At 42.9% G+C, this 19,993-nt stretch overlaps 1 protein-coding gene across 1 annotated transcript in view; it reads left to right on the top strand.

Annotated features, from left to right (window-relative positions):
• Positions 1-19,993, top strand: part of LOC309559995 (complement factor B-like) — a 230,250-nt gene that overhangs the window by 53,174 nt on the left and 157,083 nt on the right. Inside the window, exons 5-7 of the mRNA XM_082263476.1 lie at positions 3,071-3,166; positions 5,320-5,352; positions 6,846-6,946. Of these exons, the coding sequence (XP_082119602.1) occupies positions 3,071-3,166; positions 5,320-5,352; positions 6,846-6,946 (230 nt within the window). The remainder of the gene's footprint in view (positions 1-3,070; positions 3,167-5,319; positions 5,353-6,845; positions 6,947-19,993) is intronic.

Below are 19,993 nucleotides of genomic sequence, written 5' to 3'. Positions count from 1 at the left end.
TTGTCTGTGAACGAGCGCGCCCGCCCGCAATAGGCCCGCAAGTCAGTGACAGGCGAGTGACATATCCATACGTCACTCTGCCTGGCCGGGGCTGACCGCCGCAGTATATAGTCGTGCGGCGGTCGGCAACCGGTTAATAGCGTGTCTATGTTCTGCGCTTTTTTTTTTTTTTTTTACAGTAATGCACTTACAGTGGTAGATTTCAATCAGGCAATGTCCCTTTAACAGCGTTTCTACAGTCGCAGATTTGCTTTGCTTAGTGTGACTGTTTTTTTCCTCTGTTTAAATGATCCTTTTCCTGACAGCAACAGCTTTTTTCCTTTAAAAATTAATCATGGCTCTATTCGCTTTTTTCACCACAGTAATTACAGTCAAAGGGTTTGCCTCATGCAATTCCAAGTATAAGTTTCCTCATACAATGTCCTTTTAATATCTTTAAGTCTCTCCCTCATCAGCCTCCTTGTCCGACCTGTCACGCACTGTGTACTGCGTCCCTGTTACTCTAGCAATCCAATCTAGTGTCCCCATCGGAGTGCCTCCTTACATCAGTGTCCCCATCGGAGTGTCTCCTTACATCAGTGTCCCCATCGGAGTGCTCCCTTACATTAGTGTCCCCATCGGAGTGCCTCCTTACATCAGTGTCCCCACTGGAGAGTGCTCCCTTACATCAGTGTCCCCACTGGAGAGTGCTCCCTTACATCAGTGTCCCCACTGGAGAGTGCCTCCTTACATCAGTGTCCCGACTCGGAGTGCTCCCTTACATCAGTGTCCCCATCGGAGTGCCTCCTTACATCAGTGTCCCCATTGGAGTGCCTCCTTACATCAGTGTCCCTTTATGTGTCCGGGTCAGAGTTCCCTGTATGAGCCCCGGATAAAGTGTCCCTGGTCAGAGTCTCCCTTTAATAATGCAGTCAGAGTCCCCCTTAATAATGCGGTCAGAGTCCCCTTTAATAACGCGGTCAGAGTCCCCTTTAATAACGCGGTCAGAGTCCCCCTTAATAACGCGGTCAGAGTCCCCCTTAATAACGCGGTCAGAGTCCCCCTTAATAACGCGGTCAGAGTCCCCCTTAATAATGCAGTCAGAGTCCCCCTTAATAATGCAGTCAGAGTCCCCCCTAATAATGTGGTCAGAGTCCCCTTTAATAAGGTGGTCAGAGTCCCCTTTAAAGCGGAGTTCCGGCCACAAAATCGTTACTTTTGATTTTGTGGCATAGGCTTCCTTATTGTTACCTGTACAAGAATTGGATATTCCCTGCTTTTTTTTTTTTACTTACCTTATTTCAGAAGATAATATACTCACCTTTACATCCACTTCCTCCTTCCTCGGCCGTGGCCCGCACCGTCACTTCCTGTCCCGCAATGCGTCCTGGGAGCTCTTACTCATTGCTCCCCGGATGCAATTGGCAGTGACGTAGGCGGCCGGCCGCTCCTCTCATCGCGTTTTTTCCAAACAGGAAATGACGCGATGATAGGCGGAGAACACATGGAAACACATACTATGCCGATCGCATAGTACTGGGCATGCGCGAGATCTCACGCTGCATTCACCGGCCTCCTCCCTCTCGAACCAGGAAGCAGGGCAGACATTTCCCTAATGCGGCCTCGGCTGACCCGGACAAAGATGGCGGCGCTCTGCAAACATTATATAAAGTAAGATTTTATGATTGCCTAACTGTTATTAAACTGTATAAAACCGGATTAGCTGATGAATGAAGGGCGGTGGATCACTGTTTGGGAGATATTTAAAAAAAAAAAACGATTCTGTGGCCGGAACTCCGCTTTAATAATGTGGTCAGAGTCCCCTTTAATAATGTGGTCAGAGTCCCCTTTAATAATGTGGTCAGAGTCCCCTTTAATGTGCCCCGATAATAGCTGTGTTTGTGTTCTCTAATCAGACAATATTCCCGCCATTTCTCATATAAGAATGAATACTCTGTAATCCAATCCGTCCCCATAGATAGAACAGAGAGCGAGGCAGAATCTGTCAATAGATTCTCTCCCCTCCGCTCTATATCTACCGTCGGATAGTGCATCCGACAAACTGCGCATGTCAGTGTCGTCACCGCCAGCACAGCTGATCGGAGCAGTCAGCTGGAGTGACGTCATTTACCGCACATGCGCAGTCCATCAGATGCATTCTTCGACAGGAGGCATTATCCGACGCTACACCGGCTGCCCAAAGTCTCTGCGCTCCAAGTCCCAACGGCTGTCCGTGGGGCACATGCGCAGTAGCGCAATCCCACGGACACAGGGACTGGACGCAGAGACACTTGCACTTTATATATTCGATTAAACAGGATTGGTCCCAGGACAGAACCTTGGGGGACCCCACTTTCCACACCTGCCCAATCCGAGTACTCCTCATTTATCACCACCCTCTGGACTCTCCCCTGGAGCCAGTTCTATATCCAGGTACTCACCCTATGGTCCATGCCTACATACCTTAGTTTGTACAGTAAGCATTTGTGGGGAACTGTGTCAAATGCCTTTGCAAAGTCCAGATACACCACATCCACAGGCCTTCCTTTATCTAGATGGCAGCTCACTTCATCTTAGAAGGTTAATAGATTGGTCTGGCAAGAACGATTTTTCATGAAACCATGCTGATTACTACTAATAATACTGTTTTCATTACTAAAGTCTTGTATATTATAGTTCCTTAACATCCCCTCCAAAATCTTGCAGGCTACTAATGTTAGGCTGACCCTTCTCTACCCTACACGTTGTGTTCTTCAAACACAACATCTCACATCAATCAAGTGTAACGATGGAGAACTTAGGACCATAATATAAATAATGAATCTGTCATATTCTCCTGTAATTTATTATCCTTATTTTCTGTCTTGTATCATAACACACTTTGTAACTTACATGTATAGATTATTTTCGAAGAGTCAATAAAACCGTAGGGTTAAAAGAAAATGGAGGTATTTCCTCATTTAAAAAAAAAAAACTCAAATTCTACCTTTTGCAAATAAAATATTTGGGGCTATATTGTATATGTTTAGAAAAAATCTGGATATCGCATAACGTGTCTCATATACTACTGTGTAAACCACCTTGTCCACAGCTTCTTACACATATGATGCCCCGGAAGAAGTGGCAGAGGTATTTGGATCCTCCTTGGCTGAAACCATTGAATCGTCAGACCCAAACAGAGTTGAAGGTTGGAAAATACATAGAATATAGTCAGACTTACAGTATAGAACAGCCTTTCTCAACCTTTTTGCCCAGAGGAACCCTTGGGATAATTTACAGATCTCAGGGAACCCCTGGTAGGATTAGTCCATTGGTTGGCATAGGGTAAATGCCTCTACATTGGATGTGGAACATGGTAAGAATTCCACCCCTTACAGAGGTAACCAGAATGACTCCCTCTCAGTCATTCAAATGGTGCTGCCAAGTGACATTCGACCTCTAACTATACAGGCACCATCAGATGGACGTCAATTAGCTACAAATCAAGGATCCCCTAGCCAACCCTTGAGGAATCCTGGTTGAGAATGGCTGGTATAGAAGAACACTTTAAAACATTTTTTTAATGCTTGTGGTAACAGAATGGTGAAGGCCCTTTTGTGTTTCAGCATAAATGGCATAAAGCCATTGCCAGAAAGACGTGGTTTTCCGATCTTGGTGTGCTGGAACTCATGTGGCCTGCACAGAACCCTGACCTCAACCCTAATCACCTGTGGGATGAATAGAAACAGGTCTTCCCATCCAACATGGTTTTGGAATGGCTCATACTCATATGGTTCTGATGGTCAGATGTCTATACACTTTTGGCCATACAGTGTATCTCTACAGGGAATGCAGGGCCTTGTTTGAAGCCCATTTGATTGGTTTCACAGAGAAAGAGATGGATTTAGGGTCATAAACAATTTATGGGGCTAGGGTTTCCAGTGTACAACACTTTAATTGCATGAGTATGGGGGGTTATAGAGCAGCACACTTGCCGCTGGCTGTTCTTGAATGAATTTCCAAGACCTATTGCAATATTATGTGAGGCAGTCTGAATTTGCATAGTCATCAATAGCTGACCATAAACTAGTAGAATTAAACTTAAAATTATTTTCTTTAAGAACAATCATTAGATTTTCTAAGCATTAGTAGGGTCAAAGCAATGTTCATTTTCAACTGCAGCGAGGAATAGAATAGAAAAATTGTCTAGAATGAACACATTTCTAACAATGACTGTAAATTTTAATTGGAAAAGTCTATTTGTTCCAAAATCGAATGTTAAAAGCAAGTTAAGTTTGGAAGTGCTTTCAAACAACATTTTGTTAAGTCATTGAATGTGCTGAGAATTTCTCTACAAATTTTCATGCAAATGTTCAAATGCAAATCTACTAGTGTATAGCCAGCTTTAGTCTGGCTAGGAACAGCTTGATAATAATAAGCAAATAATGCTGTAAATGGTTAGGCCCCTTTCACACGGGCGTTCCGTGTGTCCGTATATCACCCCATCCATTTGTGGGTGATATACGGACATAATGCATGTCAATGGGATTGCGGATGTCAGCGGATGACCATTCGCTGACATCTGATTTGCGTCCTTTCAATTCTGTTCCGTTTTTTGGAACGGAACAGAACCCTATTTTTTCTTCCATTTAAAAAACGGAAAGGACGCAAAATCGGATGTCAGCGGTGTCACCCGCTGACATCCCCAATCACATAGACATACATTATGTCCGTATTTCATCCACAAACGGATGGGAAGATATGCGGACATACGGACCAGATGACACAAATGTCATCTGTGTCCGTGCAAAAAAAAAAAGCGCAATATGGTCCGCTCTGTGTGAAAGGGGCCTCAGGAAAGTAAGGTGGAGGTCCTATATTTACTGTAATTCCACCTTGCAAAATATATGTTATTTACTCTAAGGGCTCTTTCACATTGGTAGCTGGGGAGTGTTAAAAAACAGGCAGCTGAGCCATGGTTTTACCACCCCTCCCTCCCGGCCACCCACCAGTATTCTAAAATTACAGCCTGACAGGGCTGCACACATAGTGTGGCCATGGCAGTTTTAACTCAGGCTGCAGAGTTTGACAGTCTGCTCCACCGGTCAAATTTGCTCATTGAGATCAATGGAGCTGCACTACAACCGCGGTCCAATGCTTGGATTGTAGTTGCAGTGTGATCCTGCAATTTAACATTTCCTTTCGGCAAATAAAATAAAAAAGTGCAAAATAAAAAAACAGGCGGCAGTAGCACCTTCTGAATGCTTGGCACCAGGGGGGAGGGTAAACATTACTGACTTCCTTTCTAAAACATCCCTAAATGTGTATATTTACAGTGATGTCATTTTTGTTTCTTTTCAGATAAAAGCGATCGTAAACTGCAAGTAAAAACAGGTGTGCTGACCAAAAACATGTGAAATCATATATGTATCAAAAACATAAACGATAAGGTCTATAATAAGACAATTCAATGGTGCTGGTGACAAGTGAAAAATGCAAAAGCAAATAAAACTGTTAAATTCAACAATAAAAATTGAAAACACCAGTTGGTGTCAAACAATAGTGTCCATCCAAATATTAAAGTGACAAAAACAGTCCAAATTGAATGCACACAGGTGAAGAAAAAGTCCAAATCCAAAATTGCTTGTGAAGAAACAGTTGAACTGAAAATGAGAACCACGTGAATAAGAATTCAGTGTCCCACCACCAGCTTAGCTTCTTACCAGAAGATTGGAATATAAGGGCGTGTAGAGAAATAGCTCTGCTCCAGAGATCACACAGAAAAGACCCAAAGGAGTTTGGCCACTAATAGCTCCCAGATGGAGAAGAGAGTAATTGGCCTCTTACCAAATAATGGATAATTCAGGCTGGTAGATCTCTGGTAGATTCTCGCTTTTCTTGTCCTCAATCTATAAGTTCTTCAGCAGTAGCTGAGGCGGCTTCCAGATTTCTTGAAATAATAGCCACTTTATAGTCTTTTGAGAGTCAGACTCAGAGCGAGGCTTGGAACACAGGAAGAAATGCAGAGGAGTCAGAGCGAGGCTTGGGCCACAGGAAGAGGCGCAGAGCAGTGTGGAGCTGATGAGTAAAGTATGTGCTGTCTTTGGAGGATCCAAAGGGATTGGAAAAGCCATTGCCAAACTACTAGTTCAAAAAGACTATAAAGTGGCTATTATTTCAAGAAATCTGGAAGCCGCCTCAGCTACTGCCGAAGAACTTAAAGATTGAGGACAAGAAAAGCGAGAATCTACCAGAGATCTACCCCACACCTTATCCTGCATAGGACAGGAGTGTACATTTGCTCACAGCCTGAATTATCCATTATTTGGTAAGAGGCCAATTACTATCTTCTCCATCTGGGATCTATTAGTGGCCAAACTCGTTTGGGTCTTTTCTTTGCTGTGTGATCTCTGGAGCAGAGCTATTTCTCTACACGCCCTTATATTCTAATCTTCTGGTAAGAAGCTAAGCTGGTGGTGGGACACTGAATTCTTATTCACGTGGTTCTCATTTTCAGTTCAACTGTTTCTTCACAAGCAATTTTGGATTTGGACTTTTTCTTCACCTGTGTGCATTCAATTTGGACTGTTTTTGTCACTTTAATATTTGGATGGACACTATTGTTTGACACCAACTGGTGTTTTCAATTTTTATTGTTGAATTTAACAGTTTTATTTGCCTTTGCATTTTTCACTAGTCACCAGAACCATTGAATTGTCTTATTATAGACCTTATCGTTTATGTTTTTGATACATATATGATTTCACATGTTTTTGGTCAGTGCACCTGATACATATTATCCATATCATTTATCACTTTAAGTTCTAAGGTAGCAGCTTTCCACTATTCAATCAGCGCACTTTTTCTTTTCATCTAAGTAAAAACAGGTGGCCTCATGAATATCTTCATCGTCATTGATGCTTCAAAAAGTGTTGGATTGAAGAATTTTAATGCTGCAAAGGAGAGTGCGGAAACATTCATAGAGAAGGTACAGAGCCTTATGTTTAGCCTGCAGGAAATGTAACATAGGGACGGTAAAGAGAGAATAAATATCCCATCATGATGAATATTTTACCAGCTACTAAGACTGCTTGTTTTTGCAATTAAACAGTTTTTATCATCAATTTTTTGTACAAAAATGTAGGCCTTGTTCACATGGCGAGATTACCTCCATGCCCCATGCAGGATTATGTGCTACTGGCATGGGGATGCACAGATGTTGTGTGCATCCCATGTCAGCAGTCTCATAGCTGTCTATTGGGACACAGTGGCTGCACGAACACAGCCATGCTTCCAGTGTGACATCTGTGCGGGTGCAAGACCCTGAATGCACCCAGGGTGAGTTCAGGGGCACACACCCCCACCCACATGGATGTCATATTGGGGCAGTAAGCACCTGTGCATCCCCGTGCGTATTAACATGGACCTGCACAGGACATGGATATAATTGCCCTGTGTGAAGAAGAATTATGACAACTTAATATATTATAACAACTTTCAGGAAGTGCATATTAGAGGCAGTGTAGCTCATTAGTTAGAAGGGGGAACTGTGCTGCCCGTGTAACCATACTTCACAAGTTTGGAAATTGTGAAAGAGGAACACCTTGGGACAGAGAAGACATACGCCATGTGCATAACGCCACAATAAAAATGAGAATAACTACATTGAATAATAGGAATGTCTTAAAGGGACATAGTTAAAAATTCTAAGCCTACGAATAGTACAGTTTACAGTTCAAAAAAAAAAACTCTTAATTACTGTGCTGTGGGTAAGAGTCTCACATCCACCTAACCTAAAGGATCAATAAAAAAACATAAAAGAAAATAAAGTCAGAGACCTAACAGTTTAGGGTCTATTTGTAAAATGTGTCGCATTAATGTCTGGCACGAGATTGCACAGCACAGCAAGGTTGGTCCTGCAGCCTCCAGGAGCTAAAGGTGGCTGAGGAGGGGGGGTGCTGGACAATGTGACATCATCCTTGCATATGCGAGGATTGAAGACATAGGAGCAGTTACCGACATAAAAAGTACTGGCTCTGCTCTCCCCCCCCCCCCCCCCAAAATAAAATAATACCCCTGCTACTCAGTCACAGGCTTATGGGAGGGAGAGAACACTCAATACTACAAAAAATATAAGAAAATGTATAGAAGAAAATGGTACTCTATCAATCATTAGTGCAATAAGATGAAATATGGAATACAGTATATAATCCAATAGATGGTGCAAACAAATGCAATCCTTTAGCAACCATCGTGTTATAAATGTTGAAAAAGTGTCCAAATATATTCCTTTCTCCACAGTGAATAAGACAATTATATTGTCACATCCGGACATTCATGTTTGCTGTGAGGATCGCCAAACGGTGTCAGAGCAAGCTGCACTGGTGCTGGTTTCAGCACAATCTTATGTTTTAGAAGAAGGTTTTTTAGGTTCTCCTCTGCTTTTTGGATGAACTGATTCTGGGCTTGAACAATATCTGATGGGACATACTGCATGTGATGAGTGACCAGGACCCCATATATCATATAAAAAAAGTGCTTATCACCTTTGTAATTATAAGGTTGATCTCCTTCGGTGAAACATCCTAACCACTTTCAGACCGGAAGATTTGGCTGCTCAATGACCAGGCCCTATTTAGCGATTTGGCACTGCGTGGATTTAACGGACAATTGCGCGGTCGTGCGACGCTGTACCCAAATTACATTGACGTCCTTTTTTTCCCACAAATAGAGCTTTCTTTTGGTGGTATTTGATCACCTGTGCGATTTTTATTGTTTGCGCTATAAACAAAAAAAACAACAATTTTGAAAAAAAAAAAACAATATTTTTCACATTCTTTTATGTGAAATTCTCAAAAAAAAAAAAATGGAAAAATCAAAATGTTTTAACATTTTAGGCCAATTTGTTTTCTGCTACATATTTTTGGTAAAAAAAATCACAATAAGCGTATTTTGATTGGTTTACACAAAAGTTATTGCGTTTACTAACTACGGGAAAGATTTATGTCATTTTTAATGTTTTTTTTTTTTTACTCTTAATGGCGGCGATGTGCGATTTTATTTATTTTTTTTTTTTTGCGGGACTGCGATATTGCGGTGGACAGATAGGACCCCTAATTGACATTTTTTTCACTTTTGGGGGTACCAGTGACATTACTATAATAATCAGTGCTAAAAATATGCACTGTTACTGTAAAAATGACACTGGCAGGGAAGGGGTTAACAGTACTGGTGATTAAGGGGTTAAATGTGACCCTAAGGGGCGTGATTTTAACTGTGGGCGGCCATGGCTTGTGAAGTCATCACAGAGACATGTGACATCTGTGATCACTTCAGGGAGAAGTACGAACGGCTGTGTTTACATCAGCCGTCCGTCCTTCTCTGTCAGCGGCAGGAGATCTCAAGTGGCCAGCGGCCATTGGAGCCGCCTGTCACATGCACTGACTTCCCCACTGATGAGCGGGGGTGGGAGCACGCCTCAGGCGGGGCGCGATCGCCCCCTAGCTCCTCTCAGGTGAGCGCCGTACATGTACGGCACTTTGCCTGGGAGAGCCAGCCCGCCGCAGTACATCTGCGGTGGCTGGACGTAAAGTGTTTTATTAAGTAAGGAGGGAGCACACTGTTGATAAAAAATTACAATAATTGTGATTAGTAACTGTCTATTGAGTGATTGCATTAAAAATATTATAACTGAAAGTTATAACAGAAACTGGTTTTATTTATGTAATGTAATATTTTTCAGCATTTATAGGCCATCGGCTGCTAAAGGACATTGTTTGCATAAAAAAAAAAAAATGTGTGTGTGTATATATATATATATATATATATATATATATATATATATATATATATATATATATACACACACATATGCAGTGGGGATCGAAAGTTTGGGCACCCCAGGTAAAAATTTGTATTAATGTGCATAAAGAAGCCAAGGAAAGATGGAAAAATCTCCAAAAAGCATCAAATTACAGATTAGACATTCTTATAATATGTCAACAAAAGTTAGATTTTATTTCCTTCCTTCATAATTACAGAAAACAAAAAAAATGGCGTCTGCAAAAGTTTGGGCACCCTGCAGAATTTATAGCATGCACTGCCCCCTTTGCAAGGCTGAGACCTGCTAGTGTCATGGATTGTTCTCAATCATCGTCTGGTAAAGACCAGGTGATGTCAATCTCAAAGGTTTTAAATGCCCAGACTCATCTGACCTTGCCCCAACAATCAGCACCATGGGATCTTCTAAGCAGTTGTCTAGAAAACTGAAACTGAAAATAGTTGACGCTCACAAAGCTGGAGAAGGCTATAAGAAGATAGCAAAGCGTTTTCAGATGTCAATATCCTCTGTTCGGAATGTAATTAAGAAATGGCAGTCATCAGGAACAGTGGAAGTTAAAGCAAGATCTGGAAGACCAAGAAAAATATCAGACAGAACAGCTCACAGAATTGTGAGAAAAAAAATTCAAAACCCACGTTTGACTAAACGATCCCTCCAGAAAGATCTGGCAGACACTGGAGTTGTGGTACACTATTCCACTATAAAGAGATACATGTACAAATATGGTCTTCATAGAAGAGTCATCAGAAGAAAACCTCTTCTACGTCCTCACCACAAAAATCAGCGTTTGAACTTTGCAAATGAACATATAGACAAGCCTGAAGCATTTTGGAAACAAGTTCTGTGGACCGATGAGGTTAAAATCGAACTTTTTGGCCGGAATGAGCAAAGGTACGTTTGGAGAAGAAGGGGCACAGAATTTAATGAAAAGAACCTCTGTCCAACTGTTACGCATGGGGGTGGATCAATCATGCTTTGGGGTTGTATTACAGCCAGTGGCACAGGGAACATCTCACGAGTAGAAGGAAAAATGGATTCAATAAAATTCCAGCAAATTTTGGATGGTAACTTGATGCCATCTGTGAAAAAAAGCTGAAGTTAAAGAGAGGATGGCTTCTACAAATGGATAATGATCCTAAACACACCTCGAAATCCACAGGGGATTACATCAAGAGGCGTAAACTGAAGGTTTTGCCATGGCCTTCACAATCTCCTGACCTCAACATAATTGAAAATCTATGGATAGACCTTAAAAGAGCAGTGCGTGACAGACAGCCCAGAAATCTCAAAGAACTGGAAGACTTTTGTAAGGAAGAATGGGCAAAGATACCTCAAACAAGAATTGAAAGACTCTTGGCTGGCTACAAAAAGCATTTACAAGCTGTGATACTTGCCTAAGGGAGCAGTACAAGATATTAACTCTGCAGGGTGCCCAAACTTTTGCAGGTGCCATTTTTTTGTTTTCTGTTATTTTGAAAGTGTAAATGATGGAAATAAAATCTAACTTTTGTTGACATGTTATAAAAATGTCTAATCTGTAATTTGATGCCTTTTGGAGATTTTTCCATCTTTCCCTGGCTTCTTTTTGCACATTAATACAAATTTTTACCTGGGGTGCCCAAACTTTCGATCCCCACTGTGTATATATATATATATATATATATATATATATATATATATATACACACATACATATATACACATACATGGACCATAGGGTGAGTACCTGGATAGAGAACTGGCTCCAGGGGAGAGTACAGAGGGTGGTGATTAATGGGGAGTACTCGGATTGGGCGGGTGTGGAAAGTGGGGTCCCCCAAGGTTCTGTCCTGGGGCCAATCCTGTTTAATTTATTCATAAATGATCTAGAGGAGGGGATATCTAGTACAATCTCAGTATTTGCGGAGGATACTAAACTAAGCATGCCAATATCTTCTATGCAGGATGTGGAAACCTTACAAGCGGATCTGAATAAAATAATGGGGTGGGCAACTACATGGCAGATGAGGTTTAATGTTGAAAAATGTAAAGTAATGCACTTGGGTGTCAGAAACCCAAAAGAAAGCTACTCACTAGGGGGGAAACCTCTGGGTGAGTCTAGGATGGAAAAGGACCTGGGGGTACTGGTAGACAACAGGCTTGGCAGTGGCATGCAATGCCAAGCTGCTGCAAGCAAAGCCAACAGAATACTGGCATGTATAAAAAAGGGGATTCACTCCAGAAATAAAGAGATAGTTCTCCCACTCTACAAGACTCTGGTCCGGCCGCATCTGGAGTATGCTGTCCAGTTCTGGGCACCGGTCCTCAGGAAGGATGTGCTGGAACTGGAGAAAGTCCAGAGAAGGGCAACAAAAATAATTAGGGGAATGGAGGACATCAGCTATGAGGAAAGACTACAAGCACTGAACTTTTTCTCTCTGGAGAAGAGACGATTGAGGGGGGATATGATATCAATGTACAAATACTGTACTGGCGACCCTAGCATAAGGAACAAACTTTTCAGAGAAAGGGAATACAATAGGACACGTGGCCACTCACTAAAACTTGAGGAAAAAAGGTTTAACCTTAAAATACATAGGGGGTTCTTCACTGAAAGAGCAGTAAGGATGTGAAATTCTCTTCCGCTAGCAGTCGTATCAGCAGGGAGCATCGATAGTTTCAAAAAACTATTAGATGGGCACCTTAAAGACCACAACATACAGGGGTATACAATGTACGGTTAACAGCAAACACACACACACATCATAGGTTAAACTAGATGGACTGGTGTCTTTTTTCGACCTCACAAACTATACATATACATATACATATACATACATACATACATACATATATATATATATATATACACACACACACACACACATACATATATATATATATATATATATATATATATATATATATATATATATACACACACACACACACACACATACATACACTGCTCAAAAAAATTAAAGGAACACTTTGAAAACACACCAGATCTCAATGGGGAAAAATATCATGCTGGATATGTACTGGGTAATGTGTTACGAACGAAAGGATGCCACATCGTTTGATGGAAATTAAAATTATCACCCTACAGAGGGTTGAATTCAAGGACACCCAGAAATCAAAGTGAAAAAATGATGCAGCAGGCTAGTCCATTTCATTGCAGCAACTCAAAATGGTACTCAGTAGTTTTTATGGCCCCAAAGTGCTTGTATGCATGCCTGACAATGTTGGGACATGCTCTTAATGAGACAATGGATGGTATCATGGGGTATTTCCTCCAAGATCTGGACCAGGGCATCACTGAGCTCCTGAAAAGACTGAGGTGGAACCTGGCGGTATCGGGTGAACTGAAACATAATGTCCCAGAGCAGTGGCGGCTGGTGCTCCATGGGCCGGGGGGGCGTCAGACCGACCGCGCCATACACACCCCTCCGACCACACCAGGCCGCACACCGTACACCCCCCCGACCACAGGGAGACAGGACAGATAGTGAGACAGGACCAACAGACTCACAGACAGGATAGACAGACAGACAGCAGGACCCTCACTCACCCTGCCTGGATGCAGCAGCAGGCGGCGGCGGCAGCTTCGGCTTCCTCCCCGTCTTCTGCGTCTCCTCCCTCCTTCCTCCTCCTCCATGCCCAGTGGCATGGCTTCTCCTTTCGGCCAATCGGGAAACGGGTCTCAAAACCCACTTCCTGATTGGCCAGGAGGAGGATCCGTGGGACAATAGCGAATTTTCATTCGCTATTGTCACACAACTGGGTGGGCTTGGGGCGCACTGCTCTGCGCCCCGAGCCCACCCTTTTTTTTAGTCTGTGAGAGCCTCTGGCTCTAATCACATGGCTAAAAAAAAAAAAAGCCCCATTGATCTCTATGTATCCGGCGCCCCGCATGTAGATTAGGGGGCCAGACGCATGGATAGGAGGGCGGCGCCCCTGCACCGCGAATGACCAGCCGCCACTGTCCCAGAGGTGTTCCATTGGATTTAGGTCAGGCGAGCATGGAGGCGATTCAATGGTATCATTTCCTTCATCCTGCATACTCTCATCACATGAGGCCAGGCATTTTCATGCACTAGTAAGGAACCCGGGACCCATTGCACCTACGTAGGATCTGACAATGGGTCCAAGGTTTTCATCCTGATACCAAATGGCAGTCAAGGCCTGTAGAGGTCTGTGCGTCCCTCCATGGATATGCCTCCCCAGACCATCCCTGACCCACCACCAAACCGGTCATGCTGAACGATGTTACAGGCAGCATAACCTTAAGTAAAACAGTGCTGCGTGGATATATAATCATAAATTGCACTACATATATCAGATCCGTGTGTAATATGCAATATTAAAGTGCTAAATAGTGCCAATAAATATACTGTATATAAATAAAGGTAAGTATATAAAAGTGAAAAAGATGTAAAAAAGTCCAGTGTGAAATAATAAATAAACGTGCTGAAAATTAATGAATGAATATAGTCCAAACAATCATAAAAGTAATCTGTGCTCCCAAAGATATGTGACCAGAGTGTCACAGTAGACAGCCACAACCGTGCACCCCCTTGCTCACCTCAGCTCTTTATAAAAAACGCATGAGTAAAAAGATCCTATGAGACAACCATAGGATAAATAAACGTGCTGAAAATTAATAAATGGATATAGTCCAAACAATCATAAAAGTGATCTGTGCTCCCAAAGATGTGCGACCAGAGTGTCACAGTAGACAGCCACAACCGTGCACCCCCTTGTGAATGGGCGCTCACCTCAACGCTTTATAAAAAAAACGCATGAGTAAAAAGATCCTATGAGACAACCATCTGCATCTTTAAGACTCCTCTTATCCACAGCTGAGATCCGGCTTGCAGTATCATTCAATGTGAAATATTATGGAAACAGAGAGACTTACAATAGTGCATGAAATCCTTCAAACAAGCATTTATTGAAAAAGATATATAATGGTCTCACTCACATTAGCAGTTGCATAGCATGCACATATATAATCGCCTTTAGAGATGATGGAAATCGTGGTGGTATAACGGGGGAGACCGATCAGCGCCGCCTCAGATACACAGCGCACACTGGATGCTATTAATCTCACCAAGCTTCGGTGCAGTGCTCCGTCCGTCCTTGCCCTTCCCCTATGCGCGACTAGTCGACACAGGGACCACGTGTCTTCCTCAGGGGGATATGATCATTGACATTCTCCACGGCTTCTCCAGACCCTTTCAAGTCTGTCACATGTGCTCAGGGTGAACTTGCTCTAATCAGTGAAATGCCCAGAGCGCCAGTGGCAGACCTGCCAATTCTGGTGTTCAATGGCAAATGCCAATCGAGCTCCATGGTGCCAGGCAGTGAGCACAGGGCCCACTAGAGGATGTCTGGCCCTCAGGCCACCCTCATTAAGTCTGTTTCTGATTGTTTGATCAGAGACATTCGAGACATTCACACCAGTGGCCTGCTGGAGGTCATTTTGTAGGGCTCTGGCAGTGCTCATCCTGTTACTACTTGCACAAAGGAGCAGATACCGGTCCTGGTGTTAAGTTAGGGACCTTCTACGGCCCTGTCCTGCTCTCCTAGAGTAGCTGCCTGTCTTGAGGCAATGGCACGTATTGATGTGCCATCCTGGAGGAGTTGGATTACCTGTGCAACCTCTATAGGGTCCAGGTATTGCCTCATGCTTCCAGTAGTGACACTGACCCTAGCAAAACGAGTGAAAAACAGTCCGAAAAGATAAGCAGGAAATAAATGGCATTTGCTTCTAACTGTAAAACCATTCCTGTTTTGGAGGTTGTCTAATGGTTGCCCATCTAGTGCACCTCTGTTTAATTTCAATAACACCAAAGCAGCTGAAACTGATTAACAACCCCCTCCGCTACTTAATTGACCAGATCAACATCCCAGGAGTTTAAATGACTTGATGCTATACTCTGATTAAAAAGTGTTCCTTACATTTTTTAAGCAGTATATATATATATATATATATATATATATATATATATAAATATACACTTATATCTATACAGTATCTCACAAAAGTGAGTACACCCCTCACATTTATGCAAATATTTTATTATATATTTTCATGTGACAACTCTGAAGAAATGACACTTTGCTACAATGTTAAGTAGTGAGTGTACAGCTTGTACAACAGTGTAAATTTGCTGTCCCCTCAAAATAACTCAACACACAGCCATTAATGTCTTAACCGCTGGCAACAAAAGTGAGTACACCCCTAAGTGTCAACATTTTGTGTGGCCACCATTATTTTCCAGCACTGCATTAACCCCCTTGGGCATGGAGTTCACAAGAGCTTCACAGGTTGCCACTGGAGTCCTCTTCTTCTCATCCATGATGACATCTCGGAGCTGGTGGATGTTAGCGGCCTTACGCCTTCCGTTTTGAGGATGCCCCACAGATGCTTAATAGGGTTTAGGTCTGGAGACAGCTTGACTGTAGTCAAGACACACTTGTCTTTGTACTCCTTACCTGGTTGTTGCCACACATACTTGACAACATCTGAACCAAATACATTTATCTTGGTCTCATCAGACCACAGGACATGGTTCCAGTAATCCATGTCCTTAGTCTGCTTGTCTTCAGCAAACTGTTTGCAGGGTTTCTTGTGCACCATCTTTAGAAGAGGCTTCCTTATGAGACGACAGCCATGCAGACCAATATGATGCAGTGTGTGTCGTATGGTCTGAGCACTGACAGGCTGACCCCCCCACCCCTTCAACCTCTGCAGCAATGCAGGCAGCACTCATACGTCTATTTCCCAAAGACAACCTCTGGATATGACGCTGAGCATGTGCACTCAACTTCTTTGGTCAACCATGACAAGGCCTGTTCTGAGTGGAACCTCTTCTGTTAAACCGCTGTATGGTCTTGGCCATCATGCTGCAGCTCAGTTTTAGGGTCTTGGCAATCTTCCTATAGCCTAGGCCATCTTTATGTAGAGCAACAATTCTTTTTTTCAGATTCAGAGAGTTTTTTGCCATGAGATGCCATGTTGAACTTCCAGTGATCAGTTTGAGAGAGTGAGAGCGATAACACCCAATTTAACACACCTGCTCCCCATTCACACCTGAGACCTTGTAACACTAACAGGTCACATGACACCGGGGAGGGAAAATGGCTAATTGGGCCCAATTTGGACATTGTCACTTGGGGGGTGTAGTCATTTTTGTTGCCAGCGGTTTAGACATGAATGGCTGTATGTTGAGTTATTTTGAGGGGACAGCAAATTTACACTGTTATACAAGCTGTACACTCACTACTTTACATTGTAGCAAAGTGTTATTTCTTCAGTGTTGTCACATGAAAATATATAATTAAATATTTACAAAAATGTGAGGGGTGTACTCACTTTTGTGAGATACTGTGTGTGTGTATATATATATATACAGTGCTATAAATTAGTACACCCCTTTTGTAATTTCACCGATCATATGGGCTCCTTAAAACTTTTCTGCACAGTGGTCTCTTTACTCAGTGCTCTCCTCAACAGTTTTCTATCAGTTCCAATAGATCAGTGACATGTGATGGTCCCCCCATCCTCCCTGCACACACAGACCCCCTAACTCTAGGACAGGATGGAGACAGTGCTGAGAGCCCCATGCATGATAAGTCCCGCCCCTCTTCTGCTGCCTGGCCACTGGGATCACAGTCCCAGCTCTGCAGCCCTGATCTCCGGTTCATTCTGTTGTGTACCCTGCAGGGGCGATCCGTAGACGTTCCTGTTTGTGTATGGAGGAAGATTAACTGCATAAAATAATATTAGTCTCCCGTACAGTGCACACACACCTGTGAAAGGGGCCATGGAGGCGGCAGATGTAAGATAGCAGCTCTAGATCCTGGCTGCATGAGCTGAGGCGAGAGCAGCCTGGGCCATGACTGTGAGTAGCAGACATACTGAACACCCCCCTTCCTCTCTCTCACCCCCCTCTCTATCACCCCCTTTCTCTCACCCCCTCTCTCTCTCCTACTTCTCTCTCTCTCTCACTCCCTCTCTCATTCACCTCCCTCTCTCTCTCGCCCCCTTCTCTCTCTCGCCCCCATTTTCTCTCTCACCTCCTCTCTCTCTCACCCTCCCTCTCTCTCTTGCCTCCCTTATACCCTCTATCTCGCACCCCCTCTCTCTCTCCTACCTCTTCTCCCTCTCTCACTCCCTATCTTATTCACCCCCCCTCTCTCTCTCGCCCCCTTCTCTCACTCACCCCCTTCTCTCTCTCTCTTACCCCCATATCTCTCCCCTCCTCTCTTTCTCTTACCCCTATCTCTCTCACCCCCACCCCCCTCTTTCTCAAACCTCCTCTCTCTTCCCTATACATATTTTCCCCCTCTCCCTCTTTTTCACCCCCTCTCTCTCATCTCCCCCCCCCCCCCATCGCACTCTCTCTCACCACCTCTCTCTCATTCCTCATCTACCCCCCCTCTCTCTCACCCTTTCTCTCTCTCACCCCTCCCTATCTCTAACCTCTCCTCTCTTTCAAACCCCCCTTCTCTCTCTCACCACTCCCTATCTATCTCATCCCATTTCTCATTCTCCCCCCCTCCCGTAGCATCTTCTCATTCAATATAGAGCAGTACATCTGTGAATTCATGATGATACCATCAATGAAATGCAGCTGTGGTGTGGGGTGCGCTAAACAACAAATAAATAATGAATATATAACATATATCTATATGTGAACCAAATCAACAAAAGTAAATATATATAACATATATCAATCTGTGAAACCAATTAATAATGCAAATCAATTGGTGCATAAACATAAAAGTTCATAAGTGTCCATAAATATTGTGCAGGTGAGTACAATTGTATTCTATCCAAATAATACGTGTATCCACCACCGAGTGAAATTCATCCTTACCAAACGGAAATAAATAAGGTGCAACTATAGTTTCTTGTGCTGTTTGGTAAGGATGAATTTCACTTGGTGGTGGATACACATATTATTTGGATAGAATACAATTGTACTCACCTGCACAATATTTATGGACACTTATGAACTTTTATGTTTATGCACCAATTGATTTGCATTATTAATTGGTTTCACAGATTGATATATGTTATATATATTTACTTTTGTTGATTTGGTTCACATATAGATATATGTTATATATTCATTATTTATTTGTTGTTTAGCGCACCCCACAACACAGCTGCATTTCATTGATGGTATCATCATGAATTCACAGATGTACTGCTCTATATTGAATGAGAAGATGCTACGGGAGGGGGGGAGAATGAGAAATGGGATGAGATAGATAGGGAGTGGTGAGAGAGAGAAGGGGGGTTTGAAAGAGAGGAGAGGTTAGAGAGGGGGGGTTTGGTTCATATATAGATATATGTTATATATTCATTATTTATTTGTTGTTTAGCGCACCCCACACCACATATACATTTATCTATATTCAAAAGCACTGAATACCGGGAGCAGCTTCAACACACTATCAGCGCACCCATCCCCCCTTACAACAATGAAATGCAGCTACCTGACACCATGTATTTTTTCTTTGTACTCCTCATCTTTGTAACGCCATACAGTTTCGAAGCCACCAGTTCCAAAAACATTTATCTTGGTCTCATCACTCCAGAGTACTGAGTCCCAGCAGTCTTCTTCTTTTTCAGCATGGGCCTTGGCAAATTCTAGATGGGATTTTTTGTGCATGGGCTTTAGGAGAGGCTTCCTTCGTGGACGACACCCAAGCATGCCATTCCTCCGCAGTGTACGCTGTATTGTGTCATGAGAAACAATTACCACAGTTTAGCTTTCTACTTATTTAGCTAACTGCGGTGAACTTGCATGGCGATTTTCTTCAGCCCTTCTCATCAGAAGACGCTCTTGTCGAGGTGTTAATCTCTGCCAGATTGTTGCAGTTCCATCTTTGTCACCTGTAGTTGAATTCTTGTTAATTAGGATTTTGTTGTCTAAAATTTAGTTTTGCTCCTAAGACTTTCATTGGGGTGTATTCATTTTCGCAACATGGTCTTGAATGAATTTGTTAGGAAAAATAATTTTTTGTGTGAGTAAATTAACCACTTGCCGAACAGCCGCTGTACTTATGCTGTGGCAGGTTGGCTCTGTCCCGCGAAATGAAGTACCTGTACGTCGCTTCGTGAGACAGCTAGTGGGGGAGCCAATCAGCAGGTCCCGCGATCGCTCCCCGTGGAGACAGAACAATGTAATCATGGCA

Source organism: Pelophylax lessonae (assembly GCF_965119305.1).
Source record: "Pelophylax lessonae genome assembly, chromosome: 7".
In the NCBI taxonomy this organism is placed as follows: domain Eukaryota; kingdom Metazoa; phylum Chordata; class Amphibia; order Anura; family Ranidae; genus Pelophylax; species Pelophylax lessonae.
The sequence above is the reverse complement of the archived record's forward strand: the minus strand, read 5'-3'. Positions and strand labels throughout refer to the sequence as shown.